The sequence below is a fragment of the Pseudorca crassidens genome, chromosome 18 (assembly GCF_039906515.1).
Source record: "Pseudorca crassidens isolate mPseCra1 chromosome 18, mPseCra1.hap1, whole genome shotgun sequence".
In the NCBI taxonomy this organism is placed as follows: domain Eukaryota; kingdom Metazoa; phylum Chordata; class Mammalia; order Artiodactyla; family Delphinidae; genus Pseudorca; species Pseudorca crassidens.
This window is the reverse complement of record NC_090313.1, coordinates 1,034,796-1,058,777: the sequence shown is the minus strand read 5'-3', so window position 1 is coordinate 1,058,777 and position 23,982 is coordinate 1,034,796. Positions and strand designations below refer to the sequence as shown.

Genomic DNA, 23,982 nt, shown 5'->3' with positions numbered 1-23,982 from the left:
ACCCCCTCCTAGGGTTTTGCTTCTTATAAGTGATACAACTCAGGAAGAGCCAAAGGGAAGAGATGCATAGGGCAGGGCACGTGAGTGGGGATGCGTGGAGCCTCCGCTCCTCTGGGCGCCACCCTCCCAGCACCGCAGCATGTTCACCAACCCGGAATTCTTCTGAAGCTGACTGTTCAAGAGTTCTTATAGAGCTTAGGCTGCAGCCTCCCTTCCAGGAGGTCTGTGAGTGGGCCTGAAAGTTCCAGTCCTCTCATCACTCGGTCTTCCTGGTAACCAGCCCCACTCTGAGTCACCCCAGTAGCATAAATTGGGTGTGATCAGAAGGGGCTCATTAACAAAAGACGCTCCTCTCACTCAGGAGATCCCAGGGCTCTTAGGAGCCCTGTGCCAGCAACCAGAGACAAAAACCAAATGTAATTCTTACTTTACGGCACCAACTCAATTTCAGTAGAGCAAGTAGAAGAAGGGTTGCAGGCAAAAATACATTGGTACTGTCTTATCCTAACCTATGTGGTTACTTCGCCTAAACTCTATTTTTTCCTGTGGATTTGAGTTACTCTCTTGTGTCCATTCATTTCAGATTGAGGACTCCTACTAGTATTTCTTGTTGGGCAGGTCTGCTAACAACAAGTTCTCTCAGTTATACGTTGTTATGATTATTTCCGCGTGTAATGTTGTTTTTCAAAGAAGCTGTGAGACGAAACGCAAGCAGGTGTATGTTTATGTCGTTCGTTATGTTGACCTTTTTTTCCATTTCAAGTTCTCTTCATTTGTCCTTGTGGGTTTGAGATACTGTCTGGTGTCGCTTCCTTACCCCAGTACAGCTTTGCTCCTGCCACTTCCTTTGTGCCGTTAGTGGTAAACATTACATTTCTACATACGTTAGGCCTAATCACACTGTTTCACACAATTGCTTTCTAAGTCAGTCCAGAGAAGAAAGATGAAATGTAGTCACCTCTACTGGTGCTGTGTTTTTCATGTGGATTTGAATTACTGTCTGGGGTCACTTCTTTCACCCTTAAGAACTTCCTTCAGTATTTCTTGTAAGGTGAGTCTGCAACAAAATTTCTCAGTTTTTGTGTCCCTGAAAATGTCTTAATTTCACCTTCATTTTCAAGGGATAGTTTTGCTGGATATAAAATTCTTGGTTGTCCTTTTTCTTTCAGTATTTTGAGTGTCATCCATTGCCTTCTTGGCCTCCGGGTATTTGGTTAGAAGTCAGGTGATCAGGGATCTCACGTGTTATATTTTGTTACTGCTTTAAAGATGTTTATCTACATATTTATTTAGTGTTTTCCAGTGGTTTGACTATGGTTTGTCTAGGTGGGGATTACTTGGGAGTTTTCTGAGCTTTGGGGTGTGTTTGGCCTACATGTTCTTTGGTGTCAAATATTTTCTTTACCCCTTACTTTCTCCCTTCGCCTCCAGGGCTCTCTTTACACACATGTTGGGATGCTTGGTGGTGTCTCCCAACTCGATGCGACTGTTGTTTTCCGCCATTCTTTTATCTTTCTGTTCCTCAGACTGGGTAATCTCATTTGACCTTATTCATGTTTGATGATTTCCTCTGCCTGTTCAAACTGCTGATGAACCCTTCTAGTGAATTTTTTATTTATTTTGTTTTTCAACTCCAGGTTTTCTGATCGTTTGTTATAATTTTTACCTTTTGTTGTTCTGTTTGGTGAGACATTGTTCTCATAGTTTAGTTTTGTAGACATAATTTCCTTTAGTTCTTTGGATATTTAAAATAGCTAATTTAAAGTGTTTTTCTAGTAAACCCAGTGTATGGTCTTCCTCCAGGGTAGTTTCTATTGCCTGCTTTTATCCCCTTATGTATTGCCATACTTTCTTGTTTCTTTCCGTGTCTCTTTATTTTTTGTTGAAACTGGACGTTTAAAGTAATATAATGTGGCAATTCTGGAAATGACATTTACCCTACACCACCCCAGGGTTTGTTGTTGTTGCTGTTTGTTGTGGCTGTTTGGTGACTTTGCTGGGCTTTTAAAAATTTTGTAAAGTCTGTGTCCTTTGTCATCTGAGGCCAGTGAAGCCTCTGCTCAGTTAGCTCAGGGCTTCTTTTCATATCTTGAGCCGAGTTTCCCCCCCTCTTCTGAAGGACCCTGTACGTGTATAGGGGCATGTCTTCAGTGTTCCCATGGTTGGTAATTCTGCCTTAGCCCTCTTCAATTCCTGCTTGCACTGAGCCTCAGGGGCATCCAGAGATGAGAGATTGGGGCCTTCTCCAGCCTTTCCTGTGCGTGCATATGGTCCTGTGTGTGCATATGGTCCTGTGTGTGGCCTTCTGGTGTAGCTGCCTCAGGTTAATGTTAAACATTGTTTTCAACAAATGCCTTGGGGGTAGACATTTCTCTGCATGAGCTCTGAGTCAGGTCAAATAAGACAGCTGTGAATGGGGCTTTTCCAGGGAGCTGCTAGATATGTCAAATAGTGACAGGTCTCTGTGGGGTATTTCAGAAGCTCCAAACTAATTTTTGTCCCCTCCAGTGGCTGTCAGACTGCTGATTTTCTAGGCTAATGTGGAGCTGGGGAAAAGGAGATGGGAATCAGACAAGTTAAATGTCATAGAGTTTGCTGTTCTTACTGAGATTCAGCTGTTTTTCTAGAATAAATACCCCTCAGATTGTTGTAAGCCTTTGGTTAACTTGCAAAGTTCTAGAAATGTTTATTTTGACAATTGTTGGCAGTGTTCTTGCTGCTCCTATGGAGGAATAGATTTTTTTTTTTTTTTTTGCGGTACGCGGGCCTCTCACTGTTGTGGCCTCTCCCGTTGCGGAGCGCAGGCTCCGGACGCGCAGGCTCAGCGGCCATGGCTCACGGGCCCAGCCGCTCCACGGCATGTGGGATCTTCCTGGACCGGGGCACGAACCCGTGTCCCCTGCATCGGCAGGCGGACTCTCAACCACTGCACCACCAGGGAAGCCCGAGGAATAGATTTTTGGAGCTCCTTCCTGTGCATTTCATATTTCCTCCAGGTACATCCATAAAGGTTCTTCATGACCCTTCTGTAGATGCTACAGTTGTAACTTCAGTCATGATTCTAGATTAGAGCCCGGGCACCTCCCAGCCAGGCAGTCAGTATTCACTGACATTGTCAGATCCATCTTTGGGGAAAGGTTATCTTACTGTGATCACTGGTCTGACAGGGTGAAGAGAGGGAAATTCAATTAAAACTAGTTACTCTGCCTACAACTGTTTTCAGAGGGTATGAGAGTAGAATACACATGACATAATTCAGAGCTCTGCAGCATAGCACTGATAATAACCGATAGTGGAGACTCACACGAGGGGTGGGGGGTGGTCTAGCTGGAAGTCCGAAGCAGCTGCATAGAGGCAAGTGGAATTGAGCACAGCCATGAGGGTCTGTGTTGCTGAGTCAGTGAGGGAGGAAGGCGGTCTTGGCTGGGCCTGGGTGCTGGCACAGTGGGGCCTGCCCTTCTGCTTTGCAGGGGTTTTGTTTTGTCTCTTTACTGTAGAATAATGAAAAGTAAGGGTGAATCGGTTGCTGGTAGATTTTAGAAGTGGCAGCTGATTAGTCTAAGAGCCTATTAGATATTCATTAAATATTAGTAAATGAAGTGTCAGAAAACAAGTAAGCGCTCTACTTTTGGCTATGTTAAAATTATTTTGCAGACAGGATTTGAAATCTGCTGAACTATAAAGTTTTGAGTGTTGAATATGTGAAATTTTCCAATATTTTTAGGTGTCATTTGCCAATGCTTTATATTGGATTAGAATATGGATTGACCAATAACTCAAAATTGGCTGAAAGATTCTTTGGCCAAGCTCTAAGCATCGCACCAGAAGACCCTTTTGTTATGCATGAGGTTGGCGTGGTCGCATTTCAAAATGGAGAGTAAGTACTGAAAGGCCAGAGGCCCCTCTGTTTCCTTTTTGTACAGAGAGCAAAACCTCAGTCACCAGAGTTTAGCCCATCAGAGTGGCTCTTCACAGACATTTCATTTTAGGAGAAGGAGGCGAACAGGTAAAAAACGAAAATAGCGAGTGTTATCTTGGAATTCTTTAAAAATACTAAACCTGGGTTTTGGTCCTCTGTGCTGTGGGCTGTCACAAGCTCTTAGGTCCTGGACTGGACAGTTGTTGCCAACTCTGTTAAGTCACTGGACCCCTCAGGGTGGCCTGGAGACACTGCAGAATCCCTAGTCGTCTCTTTGTTGACTAGGAATTGGATTCATACATTTGAGAAAGATTTCTTACAATTTTGGAACAAAAATGTTTCCTTTGCAGATAATCCAAAAATTAAGCCAATTAGAATGGCCCAGTCTCTGAGTTTCCTGGTCAGTAGTTGAGGTTACTGTAGTCTTGGATATTTATAGAATAAGCAATTCAGTGTTGTACTCAAAGAGGGGACTCTGTAGTCCTTTGCACTGAACTATACTTAAATTTTAAAACAGTAGATTAGTACTACTGTAGTGTTTTTGTGGCATTTGTGTGTATTCTAAAAATTCGATTATCTAATATTTATAAAAGAGTTTGGAGCCTTTTAAAATAATCTATAGTAACAATCTCATATACAGTCAATTTATTTGTAGTCTATTTTATGCCCTTTTCCCTTTTTTGTGCTTTATGTTGGTTATTTTACAGTTTAAAATGATCCCCAAGCGGAATGCCAAAGTGCTGTCTAGTGTCCTAAGCTCAGGAAGGCTGAGATATGCCTTGGTCAGGATACAGGTGTTAGATAAGCTTTGTTCAGGCATCAGTTACAGCGCTTTTGGCTGTGAGTTCAGTGTTAACAGATCAGCAATATACGTCAAGTAAGGTGTTGCCAAACAGAAGCACGTGTGAAACCAGGTACATTGAACAGGTGGTGAACGTGTGAGCAGAGGACTGTAGCTTTTCCCCTGGGAGCAGTGGTTTGGTGTTGGCTAAAGTAGTGTTAACAGTGCCTTTATGGAACCTGATTCCTGAGAAGATGCTGTATTTCCTAAAATCTTGAACTCTCGTGATGGTAATGCCATAAAAGTAATCATTTATCTCACTTAAATTTGACTTTTAAAAAACTGTTTACAGAAGTTTACCTCATTTCATTTTAATATTACTGGAAAGAGATATTCAGATTTTTCTTAAAATGTTTATACATGCTAATTTTGAATAAACTGCAACTTTTTCCCCCTCTATTTTAGATGGAAAACAGCGGAAAAATGGTTTCTCGATGCTTTGGAAAAAATTAAAGCAATTGGGAATGAGGTATTCTATATAATATCTGTAATACACACACACACTCATAAGTGTGTTTAGTACTGAATGAGGAAGATAATATTAGACCGTCTGTCTTACCTAGAATATAATAACCTAATATTTATCATAGCAGATGTTTGTTAATGTTTGACTTGTCATGGTATGAAGTGTTTTGTCGCATGGTACAAAATGAGTCTTTCTAATTGAGAGGGTAGGTGTTGGCTCTTTGCTTCTTAAGAGGCTCTAGTTTTGATCTGTGGGCGTAATCAGAGTATATTCCATGATTATTTGATACAGGGAATGTGTGATGATACATGGAAGCTGGTAGGCACTGTAGCATCTGACTTGTCCTTGTCTAGAACCTCTTTGACCAATGGGTACATGTAGCAGCAGATCCCACTTCTGCAGGAATGGGGCCACATGTCATTAAAATTAGACCTATCATTGCTCTTCCTTACCTGATACTTAGTATATATTTAGATCTTTAACCAGGTTCTGTCACATGAGAGGTGCGTGAATTTGTGCTCATGAATTAACCTTCCAGCTATCATGGATGTGTAAACACTGGTATTATATTAAATGCTGACAGTTTGAGACGCTGTAAACTTCTGTAGGTCAGAGATTTGCATGTTGTTGCTCTTTGGTTCCTGATTCTTTTATTCACGCCTGTGTTGTCTTACTCTGTTCTGATTATCACTTCCCAGTGTCCTTCTGTTCCTGCCCCCAGGAACACTTGCCCACAGCATACATCTTCCTTGGCTATAAGTTCCTCTTTACTGAGACAGACACAGCTCCCCTGGGCTCCCTGCCAGGTGGCGGTTTATTTGTCCCTGTAGACACAGCTTTGTTTATTTTGGTCTCTTCTTAATTGTCATGTGAACCTAAAAACACTATATATCTGTGTGTTTGCACACGTATGTATATAAAGCAGGTCTTCCACAGCTCAGTCTTGGGTGGTCGGGATAATGCATGTGTTTCTGTTGATATAGGGTGGCCACTTATCACCTTGCCCATTTTCAAAGAATTGAATCCCTTAGGACCTTGCTCCTTGGACTGCAGCAGCCGCATCAGCGTCACCTGGGAGCTCGTTAGAAGTGCAGAACTTCATATCTGCTGAACCAAAATCTGCAGTTTTAGCAAGATCCCCGGGTGATTCTCATGCACAGAAAAGTTTGAGATGCACTGTCATAAACCACATTTGAAGTTGAAATTATATACATCTTTGATGATCAGAAGACACTTTGGATTCTTGCAGACACTTAAAGTAATGGTTTAAATACAAAAGCACAATACTATTAAACTTTCAAAATGCTCATTAAACAGTTATATGAGGAGGGGAAGATATTGTGTGATTTAGTTGTAAACTGCAGCAAATGTCAGAGTAGCCCAGGAAAGCAGGTGTGCCTAAGAATCGTAGAGGGTTTGTTTCATTCACATGGGCAGTGCCTTCCAGAGCTGGGCTCAGGGGAGTTAGAGGGTGTGACCAGGTCTGTTTATTCCCTTAGTTCTGACTTACTGCTGCGTGTCGACTGTGTCCTAAGCTCTGAGCTAGGGGTTGGGAGGCAACAGAAAACTGGTTTGATGTTGATGCCCTCAGATCAGTGCAGATAAATAAATCGCCAGTAATAATACAGTGCACAGAAAGGGCTGTGACTGAGGAAGTAAAGGACTCCACACAGACTTGATGGCCGGTCAAGAAGGCCTTCTGGGTTCAAGGAAATACACCTCGGTCCTAAAGGCTGGATGCTAGCCAGGCAAAAGTAAGGAAGGGGGTATTTCAGATGTAGAGAATGGTATGTGCAAAACTGGAGCCAACTCAGTATGGCTTGGATTTTCAGTTCACAGAGAACGTCAAGAAATGGGGCAGGAGGGGTAAGTGTGGGTCTTCAAGGGCCTTGAAGATGATGTTAGAGTTTGCACCTTGTCGAGAGGTGGCAGGACAGTAGGAGCTTTAAGACAGGTGGCGTGGTCAGACTCATATGATGGGGCCCAGACAAGACGTGTTAGTGATGGGGGTGGCGTTCTGATGAGGGGGCTGATACGCCATCCCCGGAGGGGTCAGGGGTGACGTGGTGCTGTGTGCTGAGTGGCAGAGCACCAGAGGGGTGAGGTCGGGGAGCTGGGCTGACAGGGGAGAGGGGATAAGACGTTAGCATGTGGTGTGCTGGACTTGAAGTGCTTGTGAGTTGCTAAGTAGCAACGTTACTGGGCAGATGGAAAGCTCTGGGCTGGAGGTGCAAAATCTGAAGTTCTTTGGCATAGGTGGGCTCTTTGACAGAATAGCGCTAATAAAATAACGCGCAGGAAGTGGCTTCTAGTAGGAACGCTGGAAAAGCAACTCAACAGTCTTGCCTAGTGCTGTGCAAGCACCAGGAGAGAGCCCCTCTCGCACAGAGGAGTGAAGTCATGCAGTGCAAACGGGTCAGGATGAAAAGTAGCTTGTAATCATGGGTCTGATGTGCTTTGTTTCAGGTAACAGTTGACAAATGGGAACCTTTGTTGAACAACTTGGGCCATGTCTGCAGAAAACTTAAGTAAGTGAAGTAAAGCATTTTCAGAAATATTCTTTGTGAGTAAAAGTTTACTTAATTTTGTGTAGCTCTTTTCCATGTTTTTATTTAGCTTTCTTGTACTTGGCTACTCAGATGTAACAAGCACAAAACAAATGTTTTTATTACCTCCGTTGGTATAATTTTATTTTAGAAATATATTGAGAATTATAATAACTTCAATTTTCTAGGATTAAAAAATTTTAGTGTTCAAAATTAATTTAGAAGAATTAGGACAGTAGGAGCTAATTAAAGCCATATCCATATCCTAACTCACTCTTCTCCTCCAGATGCCAGTTTTATGGTGTGATGATTGATGTGATAATAGATGCCAATTGAAAAAGAGATTCTTTGGTTAAATAAGTTTGGGAACCTCGAGGTTACTCAAAATTTAGCAGGTTTTTCAGGATTTCTTGCAGTCTTTACTATGCGTCATGAACTGCAGCATTTCCCAAACATTATTAAGCACAAAACCTTTTTTCACAAGAGCTTTTACGGAGCAAGTATTGCAGAGGATTTGGGGAAATGCTGCTCCAACTCCTGTAGACCTTAAAGCAAAACAGTTTGGTTGCTTTTAACCATCCCTGGTGTAGGAGGCTTGTCTTCACATAAAAGAGGTCTTGCTGTGCGATGGGGCATAGGCCCAAGGGTCAAGAATGGCATTCAGCTGGTAGCCCTGCAGGAGTGCCCACCCTCAGCTGGAAGGCAGGAAGACCCACTGAAGATACGCAGTGGATGCGAAGGACCGTTGCCATCTAGACTGTTTCTCTGATACAGGAAAGTGGTTCTTACGTGGCTACATCAAGGAGTACCCACTGCGCCCACTGACTGCTTTCTCTCTTTCTTCCTGTTCTCCTCTCCTCCCTCGTCTTCTCTCCCAGGAAGTATGCTGAAGCCTTGGACTACCACCGGCAGGCACTGGTGTTGATTCCTCAGAATGCGTCCACCTATTCTGCCATAGGGTATATCCATAGTCTGATGGGCAACTTTGAAAATGCCGTGGACTATTTCCACACAGTACGTCTTTCGTCTTTTGCTTGTACCTAACTTTAAATCTGGTTAACAGTTACCACTTTTTTAAAAGACGTTTTCTAGGCAATGTTTTGTTACTTTAGAGAAGTGCAGTTTAAAATTTACATTTTAAAACTCCTCAGGCAACCTTGTATTTTATTCTTGTCTTTGCACAGAAAAGTCCGTGAATGTCGTGTAGTAACTCCTCACATTAGAGCAGATGTGAACCTTGTCCTGAGTGTCAGTGAGAAACACAAGTGTCCAGGAGTGTTTGTCAGCACAGCTGAGCTGGGTGTACATCTGAGGAGCCCTTTGGGAACTCCATTCTTTCTATTTATGACTTAAAAGTAATTCCCTTAGATCATGTTTGTAGATGAACAAAGCCTGTGCATTCATCACTGGGAAAGACTCTCCCCTTAATCCACATGCAGTATTTCATCAGCTCTAAGCCACCGTTAATAAGCGAGGTGACCACACACAAAAATACGCTGCCGTTTACACTTTATCATAATTCCTTCCTGTCACGTAGTTTTTCTGTACTTAGAAAAAGTGCTCTTTTGGACATATTAGGACATAGATTTTTATCAGGGATCACTTTACTACCTACATAAAAAAGAAGGTATAAGTTAAATAAATAGTTAAGATATTCATTTCTTCCCATTCAGAGTTTGCTCCTTCTAAATCACTTTTGTACCAGGTGGTCATTCCTGTTTTCCCAAAATTGTGTCCGTGTGCCAGTGCACACGCCCCATTTCACTCAGGTTCCTCCCGGCCAGAGACGTTGGCTCTGTCAGAAAGTGTCACCAAAAGGTTGTTAGACAACAACCGCAAGTCCAGTATCTTCTGTAGGTGTTCTTCAGGGGGTTGTGGTGCTCTTGGTGTGGCCGCCAAGCCCACATTGCTGTCACAGACTCCCGTATCATGGCTGTGCCCGGCGGACAGCAGTAGTAAGAATCCACCTGTTGAAAGACTTCCCAAGTTCAGAAATGCTAGAATTTGAAAAAATGTGCGTCTTAGAATCGATGAAACAACTGTTTTTGGAGAAAGAGATAAAATTTGAGAAAATGCAATATTTCAAAGATAAATTTGTGAGTGATAGATTCGTAACTGATTTTCAAAGGTTGGTTAGAGATTTTCAGGTAGAGTGAAGTCCTGAAGTGCCGCTGAGATAACCAGAATACTTTGTGAGCAGCAGAATACTTTCTGAGCAGCAGAAGTGTTTAGAAGTGTTAATAGTTTTTGTGATCTTTCAAATGTCTGTATTTGAACATTGTGCAATTTACCTCTCTTCTATGATTTAATTAATACAGAAGTCTTTGAAGGCTTTTTGTGGAGATACAGGTTTTAAAATCTTTTTGGAGGAGGGGATTTCGAACGTAAACAATAACATAGTGTAATGACCCGCCGCATGCCCATCGCCCAGTTTCAACAGTCATCAACTATTGGCTACTCATGTTAACTGTATCCTCACTAACAGCCTCCCTCTACCTCGACCCTGGGTTCCCTGGAGTATTTAGAAACGAGTCCTGTGAGAATGTTTTACACCAAAGAGAAGGAGACGAATTTTCTTGTAATAACCGTGCTGAATCTTTTCTGGCAGGCCCTTGGTCTTAGGCGAGATGATACATTTTCTGTTACAATGCTTGGTCATTGCATTGAAATGTACATTGGTGATTCTGAAGCTTATATTGGTAAGATTATAATTATTCTTATTGACGTTGTATTCCATTTTTTAGATTGTTGTGTATCTCTTTAGGTTTCTCAAATTCTCATGTAAAGTTCTAAGTTCATCTTTCTAATGATTCTAGCTACATTAATATTAAGAAACTCCATTTATTTCAGTGGAACAACATGTGGAAATTAATGATTCATTAAGTATCCATTCAGTTTAAAGTTGAGTACTTGCTGTATGCAAAATACAGTTATAGAATATGTGTAAAGCACTGTGATATACAACAATCAATCTAATTGCATAATTGAAAAAAATCTTAAGACAGATTTTTCTAATAAGTAAATGAAAGGGCTCTTGCCTTAATATTTTACAATGCAGAGCATAGCATGTAAATCTTTGCACTTCAGTGGACTGTTAAGTTGGCTTACATTCACATTACAATGCTATGTAATTCTTTAAATTTTTTTTAATGATTAGCAAGTCATAAGGTAAGTTGGTATGGAGTTGCTGTACTTGGGTGCCCACTTAGTTATGAACATTGTAAGGGAAAGAGCATTGCAGTGAGGTTACATCTTGAGAGCCGGACTTTGGGGTAGGCAAAGACTTCTTTAACAGGGTGTAAAAGCAGAAGAGGAAACAGTGCTAAATTAGGCTTCAATAAAAGTAAAAACTTGAGAGCAAGCTGGCACATTAGAGACCGAGAGGAGTCCCCCACAACACATAAACTCATCAAAGAACTTGCGTCTAGAATACAAAAAGTCCTATGCATGATCCTACAATGAGTAGAAATTCCATCAAAAATGGACAAAATACTTGAACAGGAATTTCACCAAAGACGTTATTCAGGTAATTATAAAATAAATGAAGGTGCTCAGTATCATTACTTATCAGTAAAGTGAAATAAAAACCATAACGAGGGCTTCCCTGGTGGCGCAGTGGTTGAGAGTCCGCCTGCCAATGCAGGGGACACGGGTTCGAGCCCTGGTCCGGGAAGATCCCACATGCCGCGGAGCAACTAAGCCCGTGCACCACAACTACTGAGCCTGTGCTCTAGAGCCCGCGAGCCACAACTACTGAGCCCACATGTCACAACTACTGAAGCCCACGCGCCTAGAGCTCGTGCTGCACAACAAGAGGAGCCACCGCAGTAGGAAGCCCCTTCACCGCAGCCAAGTGTAGCCCCCGCTCGCCGCAGCTAGAGAAAGCCTGCACACAGCAGCAAAGACCCAACGCAGCCAAAAACAAATAAATTAATTAAATTAAATTAAAACAAAAAAACACACCGTAATGAGGCACCACTATAAACCTGCCAGAATGGCTAAAAGTGAAAAATGCTGACTGGTAGTACCTGGTGTTGGCAGTGGCACGGAGCAGCTGGAATCCTCGTACATTATTGATTATTGTCGGGGTTATAAACGGGTCAGAGCTCTTTGGGAAACTGTTTAACAGCACATCTGCTAAAGTTAAATAGGCGTTTGCTGCCTAACACACCACTCCGGCCAGTTTCCCACAGTCCTGTGGGTCGGTTCATGGCTCTTTTGCTGGTCTTCACTTGGAGGGGCTGATGGTCCAAGATGGCCTCATACACAGGGGGACCTCAGTGACACAGCTGGGCTTCTCCATGGGTCTTTAACCCAGGCTTCTTCATAGCCTGGTCGTCTCAGGGTCCTGAGGGACAAGAACTAAAGCATCAGGACCCCTTGGAAGCTGGAAGTTGGACAAATCACTTCCATCACATTCTGTTCATCAGAATGAGTCGTGATTAAGTGCACCGTCAACACAGGAGGGCTTATTCAAGGGCATGGGTGCTGGGAGGTGTGATTCATTGGGGGCGATTGAGGCAGTGACTTTCCGTGCTGATCTTACAGTGTAGCAGCTCTGCTCCCAGGTTTATGCGCAAGAGAAGCAAGAGCCTCGGTAAGCCGGAAGTCACACGCAGGATTGTTCATAGTGGCTTCTTTCCCACAGCAGCTCACTGGAGACAACCGAGGTCCAGCAATAGCAGAGTGGAGAACACTGCACAGTTAGAAGAGCTAACGACTGAATCGTGTTGCAACATACATGAGTCTCACCAGTTTTGACCAGAAAAGAATATATACTGATTGATTCCATTTATACAAAGATTAGTAATAAGCAGAACTAATCAGTGGTGATAGAAGAATGAGAGCAGCGATTAAAAGGGAAGGTTCACTAGAGGGCCCTGAGGTGGTTTTCTAGGAGCTGGAAATGCTCGCTTTTGGTCTGGTGGTGGTGATGTGGATGTGTACATATGTGGAAATTCATGCAGCTGTGCACAGTTCACAGTTTGTATGTTACGGCTCAATTTTTAAAACTTAAAAATAAAGACCTTGGGTTGAAATCTCAGGTCTGCCACCCAGTAGCCTTGTGGCTTTGGGGCAAGTGTGAGCCTCAGTTTCCACATTTGTCCAAGGAGGAGTTGTGAAGCTTAAACGCAAAAGTCCTATAAGGCTAAGAGAGGTGTGGAGATACAGTACTGAATAGGACGGACGTTTTGCCTGTCCTCACAAAGGTAATGGTCTTAGAAAGGAGATTTCCAAGTGTATTGTTCATTACATATTAGTTTATTTTATTGAGGTAAAATTGACATATAATGTATTAAATTCAGGTGTACAACATAATTTAATACTCGTAAGCATTGTGAAATGACCACCACAGTTAGTCTAATTAACATCTGTCACAAAACATAGTTAGAAAAAATTTTTTCTTGCAATGAGAACTTTTAAGGTCTATTCTCTTAGCAACTTTTGAATATGTAATACAGTATTATTAACTGTAATCTCCATGCTGTACTATTTTTATCTTAAGAAGACTTGGATGTTATTATCTGTTAAAACATCTATTACTGAAAGCTATTAGTTTGAACTTTGTAAAATTGTCATTTTGTTTATGTCGGGAATGATTGGACCTAATACATCCATTGTTCTCACGATTTTGATTTGTAGACAATGTATTTCCCTTCACTGTGTTTCTGTATACCTGAGGCTTGTGACTGCACCAGGGCCAAGCGCCAGCCGGCAGCTCTCCGTGTGCAGCAGCTGAGGGAGCACCGCGCACAGGCTTCTGTCGGTGCCAGACTCGCTTTGGAGATGGGGCGGCTGCTGAGCCCAGTGGAGCTGAGCCTGCACGTGCTTCTGGGAGTCTCCCCACAGTCTCCCTTCGTCCCCAAGATAATGATGGGAACGCTTCTCCTCCTTAGCTATGCGTGTGCTCTTACAAGGACATCTGACCTAAACGATAGAGCGGTGCCATGTATTGGTGGAAATGACAGGTAAATGGAATTTCTTATTTTGTTCTTACTGTGGCATTTCTCTCTTTTTAGGAGCAGACATCAAAGACAAATTAAAATGTTATGACTTTGATGTGCATACAATGAAGACATTAAAGAACATTATTTCACCTCCGTGGGATTTCAGGGAATTTGAGGTAGAGAAACAGACAGTGGAAGAAGCAGGGCTTGCACCATTAGAAACCTCAAGGAAAACTCCAGATTCCAGACCTTCCTTGGAAGAAACCTTTGAAATTGAAATGAACGAAAGTGACATGATGTTAGAGACGCCTATGTCAGACCACAGTACGTGATTCCAGACGGGTCCCAGTTCCCCTGTGTCCTAGAGTAGGTCAGTGTTTCCGCTCATCCTTGTCTTTAAAATGTCCCATTGCTCAACATGCATCCAGACCCCACCTCTGCATTTAGGAATGGAGACCTGCCTCAAGAGCCTGGATCGCACACCTTTGCAACAGATGTTTTCTGATCCTACGGAGCAGTTATACAAAGTGAAATAAAGAAAGTAAACCATGTCTTAGGTCGTTTTTTCTTTTTCAGTAGACTTTTATTTGGGGCTAATTTTGAACTTACAGAAAATCTGCAAAGGTAGTACTGAGAGCTTCCGTGCACCCTCACCCAGCTTCCCCCATTGTGAACATCTTAGGTGACTGTGGGACTTTTATCATAACTAAGAAATCCACGTTGGTCTCCAGTAACCGAACTGCAGACTTCTTTGCATTTCACCAGTTTTCCCGTGAATGTCCTCTTTCCGCTCCTGCATCCGGGGGCCACGCTGCAACTAGCTGTCAGATTGCCTAGGCTCCTCTTGACTCAGACTTTTCTTATCTTTCGTGACCTGGACAGCTTTGAGAGGACTTGTCAGATATTTTGTAGAATGGTCCTCAGTTTGAGTTGTTTCAAGTGTTTCTCATGATTGGACTGGGGTTTTGGGTGTGAAGTACCTTTCTCACCACATTGTGTCAGGGTTACATGTTATCAGCATGACTTACACAGGAGGTGTGGACCTGATCACTTGGTGGCAATGGTGTCTGCCAGGTTTCCCCACTGCAAAGTCACTGTTTCCCTCTTCTCACACTTTAGAAGCAAATCACTAAGTCCAGCCTACCCTCCGTTTGTCGAGGGGTTTAAGTTAAGCTCCATCCCCTGACAGTTTCATCTGTTCTCTCCCATTTGTTCATTTTATTTATTTATCCCATTTATTTATCAGCATAAACTCATGTATACATATTTTCTATTTTAGGTGATAATTTTATGCTAACGTTATTTATTTTGTGGCGTCAGTTGTTTCAGCTTTGGCCATTGGAAGTCTTCAGCTTGGCTCTTATGTCCTTGTGACGTGCCTCCATTTTTTCTTCTCATTTTTCCTTTATTTTGGTAAAGTGTATGTATACAACATAAACTATGGACTTTAGTTAATACTAATGCATCACTCTTGGTAACAACTGTACCGCATCAATGCAAGATAGGGATATGGGGACACGGTTAGTATATGGGAACTCTTCTGTCCCGTTTTTCTGTAAGTGAAGAAATAAAGTGTGTGCATGTGTGGATAGGGAGCCATTTTAATCATTTTCAAGTGTCTAATTCAGTGGCATTTATTTCCAACTTTTTTTTTTCACTCCAAACAGAAACTTTGTACCCACTAAGCAGAAAGTCCCTCAGTTCTGGTAGCCTCTAATCTAATTTCTGTCTCTGAATTTGCCTATTCTAGATAATTTCGTGTAAGTGGTATCACACAATATTTGTCCTTTTGTGTCTGGTTTATTTTACTTAGAATAATATTTTCAAGCTTTATCCACGTTGTAGCTTTTATCAGAACTTCGTTCCTTTTTATGGCTGAATACTATTCCAAAATGTATATATTTACCACATTCATCTGTTGACAGACACTTGGGTTGTTTTCACCTTTTGGCTGTTGTGAATAATGTTGCTATGAACATGGCTGCCTGATTATCTGGGTCCCTGTTTTCAATCCTTTGGATATATACCTAGGAGTGGAATTGCTGGGTCATATGATGATACTGTGGTTAACTTTTTGAGGAGCCAGCAAACCTTTCTCACAGTGCCTGTACCATTTTACATTCCCATCACCAGTGCACGAGGGTTCCAATTTCTCTGCATCCTCACCAATGCTTTTTACTGTTTTTCTGTTTTTTGTTTTGTTTTTTACTGTAACCATGATAGTAGGTGAAACTGGTATCTCATTTTGGTTGATTTGCCTTTCCCTAATCACTAGTGATGTTGAGCATCTTATCCTGTGCTTATTGGCCATCTGTATATCATCTTTGGAGAAATGTCTATTCAAATCGTTTGCTTACTTTAAAATTGGGTTGTTTATCTTATTGTTGTTGAGTTGTTGGATTTCTTTATAGATTTTTGATATTAAACCCTTATCAGATACATGATTTGCACACACTTTCTCCCATTCTTTGGGTTGTCCTTTCACTCCCTTGATAGTGTCCTTCAATATGCAAAAGTTCTAATTTAATGAAATCCAATTTATCTATTTTTCTTTTGTTTTTGACTTTTGTAGACTGTATTTTTGGTGTCATTTAAGAAACTATTGCTAAATCCAAGGTTATGCAGAGTTTCACTTCTGATATTCTGAGATTTTTATTGTTTTAGCTCTTAAATTTAGGTCTTTGATCCATTTTAATTTTTTTAAATGTTGTAAGTTAAGGGTCTAACTTCATTGTTTTGCATGTGGATATTCAGTTTTCCTAGCACCATTTCTTGAAGAAACTGTTCTTTTCCCATTGAATAGTCTTGGCATCCATGTTGAATTGATGATAAATATGAGGGTTTATTTATGGGCTCTGAGGTCTATTCCATTGGTCCATATGTATATGCTTATGCTAGTACCACACTGTTTTGTCAACTGTAGCTTTGTAGTAAGTTTTGAAATTGGGATGTGTGAGTCCTCCAACTTTGTTCTTTTTCAGGATTGTTTTGCCTACTGTAGTCCCTTGAATTTCCATATGAATTTTAGATTTTTTTTTCCATTTCTGAAAATAAAGCCACTGGGATTTTGATAGGGATTTAGTTGAATATGTATGTCTTCTTAGTATATGCCTAATCCATAAACATAGGATGTCTTTTCATTTATATGTCTTTAATGTGTTTCAGCAATGTTTTCCAGTTTTCGTTGTACAAGTCTTTCACCTCCTTGATTAAATTCATTCCTAAGTGTTTTATTCTTTATGATACTATTGTGAATGGAATTGTTTTCTTAGTTTCCTTTTTGGATTGTCTCATTCCTAGTGTATAGAAATACAACTGATTTTTGTTTGTTGACTTTGTATCCTGAACGTGTTCATTAGCTGTAACAATTTGTGTGTGTGTGTTCGTTCTTCAGAATTTTCTGTGCAATAGGATCATGTCATCTGCAAGTTGAGATAGTTTTACTTTTTCTTTTCCAATTTAGATTCCTTTTATTTCTTTTCCTTACATAACTGCTTTGGTTAGAATTGCAGTATTTTATTGAAAAGAAGTGGCAAAAGTAGGCATTCCTGATCTTAAAAGAAAAGCTTTTAGTCTTTCATAGATGTCCTTTTTAGTGTTGGAGAGGTTCTCTTCTATTCCTGGTTTATTGAATGTTTTGTTTAATCAGGAATGGGTGCTGATTTTGTCAAATGCTTTTTTTGGATCAGTTGAGATGTTCAGGTTTAATGAGTTCTAGGATTTTGGAACTGTTCAAGGAAAAGACACAACCATAAATGGCAGTCGCACGCTTTATTTGGGGTAGCTTTATTTGAGCCCTGTTTTGACAGGTTGCAAGAGGGGATAGCCCCTTCCAGAGACAGCAGCATGAGGTCACCACCCAGAAGGGGAAGAGGGCAATGGAACTCCTGGGGCAGAGGGAAGTTCCAGAGGGGCTCACATGTCTCCATGATGGAGTAGCAGCATGCAGGGGGTCTCTGGGTTACAGAAGTACAAAGTGCAGCGGCACCTTGGGGTCTTTTTTGTCTTATTTACAGCTACCAGACACTGGGTGTAGTTTTGATGAGTATGCAAAACAGGCAGGCTCTGAATGGCTGAAGATATGCTTGTCTGGGCTACATATAAACAGGTGCATGTGAAAATTTTGATTTGGCTCTGGTGGACTTAAGCTAACCATCCTAGCCTGCTGTGAAGAAGTAAACAACATGAGGATCAATATGCAGGGGCCTATTTGACTCATTTGTGCAACATCTTTTAGGTTTCTTTCCCTTCCTTTCTATTGATTTTCATATACTGTACCACCCTTGCAGTCCTGAGATAAGTCTTCAATTTTTTTGAAATGTTTGAGAATAGATGTTAATTCTTTAAATGTTTGGTAGAATTCTTTAGTGAAGCCCTCTGGTCCTGGGCCTTTCTATGTTGGAGGGTTTTTGATTACTGATTCAGTCTCCTTACTTGTTACAGCTGTTTCTTGAGTCAGTTTTCATACTTTGTATGTTTCTAGGAATTTTTTTTATCTGGGTTATTCAGTTTGTTGGTGTACAGTTGTTCATAGTATCCTGTTATAATCCTTTTTATTTTTGTAAAGTGAGTAATAATTTCCTCTTTTCCGTTTTATGATTTAGAAATTTGAGTCTTCTCTTTTCTTTCTTTGTAAATCTGGTAAAGATTTGTCAATTTTTTATGGCTTTTCAAAAAAGTAACTTTGAATTTTGTTTACATTCTCTGTTATTTTTCTCAAGTATGTCTTATTTCCACTCTAATGTATTGTTTCCTTATTTCTGCTAGCTGTGGTTTTAGGTTGCTCTTCTTTTTCTGGTTCCTTAAAGTGTACAGACCATTGAATTGGTACTTTTTTTTGAATGTAGGCATTTATAGCTATAAATTTCCCTCTGAACACCATTTTTGCTGATCCCATAACTTTTCCTGTTTTTGTTTCTGTCTTAAGGTACGTTCTAGTTTTCCATGTGATTTCTTTTTTGACCCATTGGTTGTTTAAGAATGTGTTTAATTTCCACATGTGTGTGAGTTTTCCAGTTTCCCTTCTGTTATTGATTTCTAGTTTCATTCCATTGTGCTTATTAGAAGGATATTTTGTGTGATTTTAGTCTAAGTGTGTTAAGACTCTTCTTGTGGCCTAATTTATGGTCCCTCTGGCGAATGTACCCTGTTCACTTGAGAAGATTGTATGTTCTGCTTTTGTTGGGTGGCGTGTTCTGTATATGTGTGTCAGGTCTAATTGGTTTATGGTGTTGTTCAAGTCTTCTGTTTCCTTGTTGATCTTCTGCCTCGTTGTTCTTTTATTAAAAGTGGGTTGTTAGAAGTCTCCAAATATTACTGTAGAACTTCTATTTCTCCCTTCAATTCTGTTCACTTTTGCTTCATATATTTGGGATTCCTATCAGATACATATATATTTATACCTGTTACAGCTTCTGAATTCATATGAAATAAGCAGGTGATCATTAATATGTCTTTTTAAAAATTTTTTTATAAAAGTATAGCTTATGTACAATATTACATACATTACAGGTGTACAACATAGTCAAAATTTTTAAAGGTTACATTCCATTTATAGTTAAAATTCTGGCTATATTCCCTGTGTGCACAATACATCCTTGTAGCTTATTTATTTTGTACATAATAGTTTTCACCTTATACTCCCTTACTCCTATCTTGCACCTCCCCCTTCCCTCTCCCCACTGGTAACCACTGGTTTGTTCTCTATATCTGTGAGTCTGTTTCTTTTTTGTTGCATTCACTATTTGGTTGTATTTTTTAGATTCCACATATAAATGGTATCATACAGTATTTGTCTTCCTCTAATTTATTTCACTTAGCCATAATATGCTTGAAGTTTGTCCATGTTGTTGTACATGGCAAAATTTCATTCTTTTTTATGGCTGAGTAGTACTCCATTGTGTGTGTATATCTATCTATCTATCTGTCTGTCTATATATATACCACTTCTTTATCCATTCTTCTGTTGACAGACAGTTAGGTTGCTTCCATATCTTGACAATTGTAAATAATGATGCTATGAATGTTGGGGTGTGCGTATCTTTTTGAATTAATGTTGGGTTTCTTTTGGATATATACTCAGGAGTGGGATTGCTGGGTCATATGGTAGTTCTATTTTTAGTTTTTTGAGGAGCTTCCCTACTGTTTTCAATAGTGGCTGCATCAATTTACATTCCCATCAACAGTATACAAGGGTTCCCTTTTCTCCACATCCTCACCAATGTTTGTTATTTGTGTTCTTTTTGATGACAGCCATTCTGACCAGTGGGAGGTGATATCTCATTGTGGTTTTAATTTGCATTCTCTGATGATTAATAATGTTGAGCATCTTTTCATGTGCCTGTTGACTGTCTGCAGTCTTCTTTGGAAAAATGTCTGTTCAGGTCTTCTATCCATTTTTTACTTGAGTTTGTTTTTTAGATATGTGAGCTATGTATATATTTTGATATTAACCCCTTATCAGTCATCATTTGCAAGTATTTTCTCCCATTCAGCAGGTTGTCTTTCTATTTTGACGATGGTTTCCTTTGCTGTGCAAAAGCTTTTAAGTTTAATTAGGTCCCATTTGTTTATTTTTGTTTTCATTTCCTTTGCTTTAGGAGACATCCAAAAATATTGCTACGATTTATGTCAAAGAGTGTTCTAATTATGTTTTTATCTAGGAATTTTGGGGTTTCTGGTCTTAACATTTAGGTCTTTAATCCATTTTGAGTTTATTTTTTTATATAGTATCAGAGAATGTTCTAATTTTATTGTTTTATATGTGTCTGTCCAGTTTGCTAAGCACCACTTATTGAAGAGATTGTCTTTTTGCCATTGTATATTCTTGCCTCCTTTGTCACAGATTAATTGACTATAAGTGTGTGGGTTTATTTCTGGGCTTTCTATTCTGTTCCATTGATCTGTGTGTCTTGTTTTTTTGCCAGTATGATGTTTTTTGATTACCATAGCTTTGTAGTGTAGTCTGAAGTTAGGGAGCATGATTCCTCCAGATCTGTTCTTAAGATTGCTTTGGCTATTTGGGGTCTTCTGTGTTTCCATACAAATTTTAGGATTATTTATTTTAGTTCTGTGAAAAATGCCCTTGGTATGTTGATGGGATTGCATTGAATTTGTAGATTGCTTTGGGTAGTATGGTCACTTTATCAATATCAATTCTTCGATCCATGAACATAGTGTATCTTTCCATCTGTTTCACCTTCAGTTTCCTTCATCAGTATCTTTTAATTTTCCAAGTACAGGTGTTTTACCTCCTTAGGTAGGTTTCTTCCTAGGTACTTTTTTTTTTTTTTTTTTTTTTTTGTGGTACGCGGGCCTCTCACTGTTGTGGCCTCTCCCGTTGCGGAGCACAGGCTCCGGACGCGCAGGTCCAGCGGCCATGGCTCACGGGCCCAGCCGCTCCGCGGCATGTGGGATCTTCCCGGACCGGGGCACGAACCCGTGTCCCCTGCATCGGCAGGCGGACTCTCAACCACTGCGCCACCAGGGAAGCCCCCCTAGGTACTTTTTTTAATGTGATGGTAGATGGGATTAATTCCTTAATTGCCCTTTCTGATAACTTGAAGTTAGTGTATAGAAATGCACAGATTTCTGTATATTAATTTTGTATCCTGAAACTTTATTGAATTCATTGATGAACTCTAGTAGTTTTTTGGTGGCGTCTTTAGGATTTTCTATGTGTAGTGTCATGTCATCTGCAAGCAGTGACAGTTTTACTTCTTCCTTTCCAATTTGGATTCCATGTATTTATTTATTTATTTTCTTGTCTGATTGCTGTGGCTAGGACTTCCAATACTGTGTTGAATAAAAGTGGTGAGAGCGGGCATCCTTGTCTTGTTACTGATCTTAGAAGAAATGCTTTTAGCTTTTCACCATTTTGTATGATGTTAGGTATGGGTTTGTCACATATGGCCTTTATTATGTTGAGTTATGTTCCCTCTATGCCACTTTCTGGAAAACATATCATAAATGGATGTTGAATTTTGTGAAAAGCTTTTTCTGCATCTTTTGAGATGATCATATGATTTCAGTTCTTCACCTTGTTAATGTGGTATATATCACATTGATCAGTTTGGGAATATTGAAAAATCCTTGCATCCCTGGGATAAATCCCACTTGATCATGGTATATGATCCTTTTAATGTATTGTTGGATTCAATTTGCTAATATTTTGTTGAGGATTTTTGCATCTATGCTCATCATTGAGCCTATTTTCTTTTTTTGGGGATGTCTTTGTCTGGTTTGGGTATCAGGGTGATACTGGCCTCATAGAATGAGTTCAGAAGCGTTCCTTCCTCTGCAGTTTTTTGGAATAGTTTGAGAAGAATAGGTGTTAACTCATCTCTAAATGTTTGGTAGAATTCACCTGTGAAGCCATCTGGTTCTGGACTTTTGTTTCTTGAGTGTTAAAATTACTGATTCAGTTTCATTGCTGGTAATTGGTCTGTTCATATTTTCTGTTCCTCCTGGTTCAACCTTTGGAGATTGTACATTTCTAAGAATTTGTCCATTTCTTCTAGGTTATCCATTTATGGGCATTTAGTTGTTTTTAGTAGTCTCTTACAATCTTTTGTATCTCTGTGGTGTTGGTTGTAAATTCTCCTTTTTCATTTCTGATTTTATTCATTTGGGCCCTCTTTTTTTCTTGATGAGTCTGGCTAAAGGTTTATCAATTTTGTTTATCTTTTCAAAGAACTAGCTCTTGCTTTTATTTATCTTTTCTATTTTTTTTAATTCTCTTTCATTTGTTTCTGCTCTGATCTTTATGATTTCTTTCCTTCTACTAATTTTGGATATTGTTTGTTCTTTTTTCATTTCCTTTAGGTGTAAGGTTAGGTTACTCACTTGAGATTTTTATTGTTTCCTGAGATAAGTTTGTACCTCTAGGAGCTTCCCTTTTAGGCCTGTGTTTGCTGTGTCCCCTAGATTTTGGGTGGTTGTGTTTTCATTTTCATTAGTCTTGAAGTATTTTTTTATTTCCTCTTTGATTTCTTCAGTGACCCATTGGTTGTTTAGTAGCATGTTGTTTAGCCTCCAAGTGTTTGTATTTATTGCAGCTTTTTTCTTGTAATTGATTTCTAGTCTCATAGCATTGTGGTCAGAACAGATACTTAGTATGATTTCAATTTTCTTAAATTTACCAAGGCTTGTTCTGTGACCTAGCATATGACTTATCCTGGAGAATGTTTCATGTGTACTTGAAAAGAATGTGTCATTCTGCTGCTTTTTGATGGAATGTTCTTTATATATCTATTAAATCCATTTGGTCTAATGTGTCATTTAAGGCCAGTGTTTCCTTATTGATTTTCTGCTTGGGTGATCTGTCCATTGATGTAGGTGGAGTGTTAAAGTCCCCTGCTGTTATTGCGTTACTGTCTTTTTCTCCCTTTATGTCTGCTAATATTTGCTCTATGTATTTAGGTGCTCCTATGATGGGTGCGTGTATCTACAATTGTTATGTATTCTTGGATTGATCCCTTGATCGTTATGTAGTGTCCTTCTTTGACTCTTGTAACAGTGTTTATTTTAAAGTCTATTTTTTCTGATATAAGTATTGCTACCCCAGCTGTCCCTTGATTTCCATTTGCATGGAATATCTTTTTTGTTGTTGTTGTTGTTGTTGTTGTTGTTGTTTTTGCGGTACGCGGGCCTCTCACTGCTGTGGCCTATCCTGCTGCGGAGCACAGGCTCCGGACGCTCAGGCTCAGCGGCCGTGGCTCACGGGCCCAGCTGCTCCGCGGCATGTGGGATCCTCCCGGACCGGGGCACGAACCCATCCCCTCACTTTCAGTCTGTGTGTGTCTTTAGATCTGAAGTGAGTCTCTTGTAGGCAGCATATATATGGGTCTTGTTTTCGTGTTGATTTCAGCCACTCTGTGTCTTTTGATTGTAGCATTTAGGCCATTTACATTTAAAGTATTTATTGATATTATGTTCTTATTACCATCTTGTTAATTGTTTTGTGTTTGTTTGTAGGTCTGTTACATTCCTTTCTTCTTTTGTTCTCGTCTGCTTTGATTTGATGACTACCTGTAGTGTTATATTTGGATTCCTTTTTCTTTTTTGTGTGTATCTATTACAAATTTTTGGTTTGTGGTTACCATCAGGTTTTTATATAGCAACCTATACATATACATGATTGAATTAAGTTGCTGATCTTTTAATTTCAAATGCATTTTAACATCCCTGCTTTGGACACTCCTCTCACGATTACTATGTTTGATATCATATTTTGCATCTGATTGTCTTCCGTATCCCTTAAC

General features: G+C 40.1%; 1 protein-coding gene across 3 annotated transcripts in view; it reads left to right on the top strand.

Moving 5' to 3' along the window:
- CDC16 (cell division cycle 16) overlaps positions 1 to 14,271 on the top strand; it is a 28,176-nt gene extending 13,905 nt beyond the window's left edge. For all 3 annotated transcript variants that reach the window (XM_067713632.1, XM_067713633.1, XM_067713634.1), the window contains 6 exons: positions 3,725 to 3,877; positions 5,166 to 5,229; positions 7,693 to 7,754; positions 8,651 to 8,786; positions 10,381 to 10,471; positions 13,793 to 14,271. In XM_067713632.1, the coding sequence (XP_067569733.1) occupies positions 3,725 to 3,877; positions 5,166 to 5,229; positions 7,693 to 7,754; positions 8,651 to 8,786; positions 10,381 to 10,471; positions 13,793 to 14,052 (766 nt within the window). In that variant the 3' untranslated portion in view covers positions 14,053 to 14,271. The remainder of the gene's footprint in view (positions 1 to 3,724; positions 3,878 to 5,165; positions 5,230 to 7,692; positions 7,755 to 8,650; positions 8,787 to 10,380; positions 10,472 to 13,792) is intronic.
- The last annotated feature ends 9,711 nt before the right edge of the window (positions 14,272 to 23,982 follow it).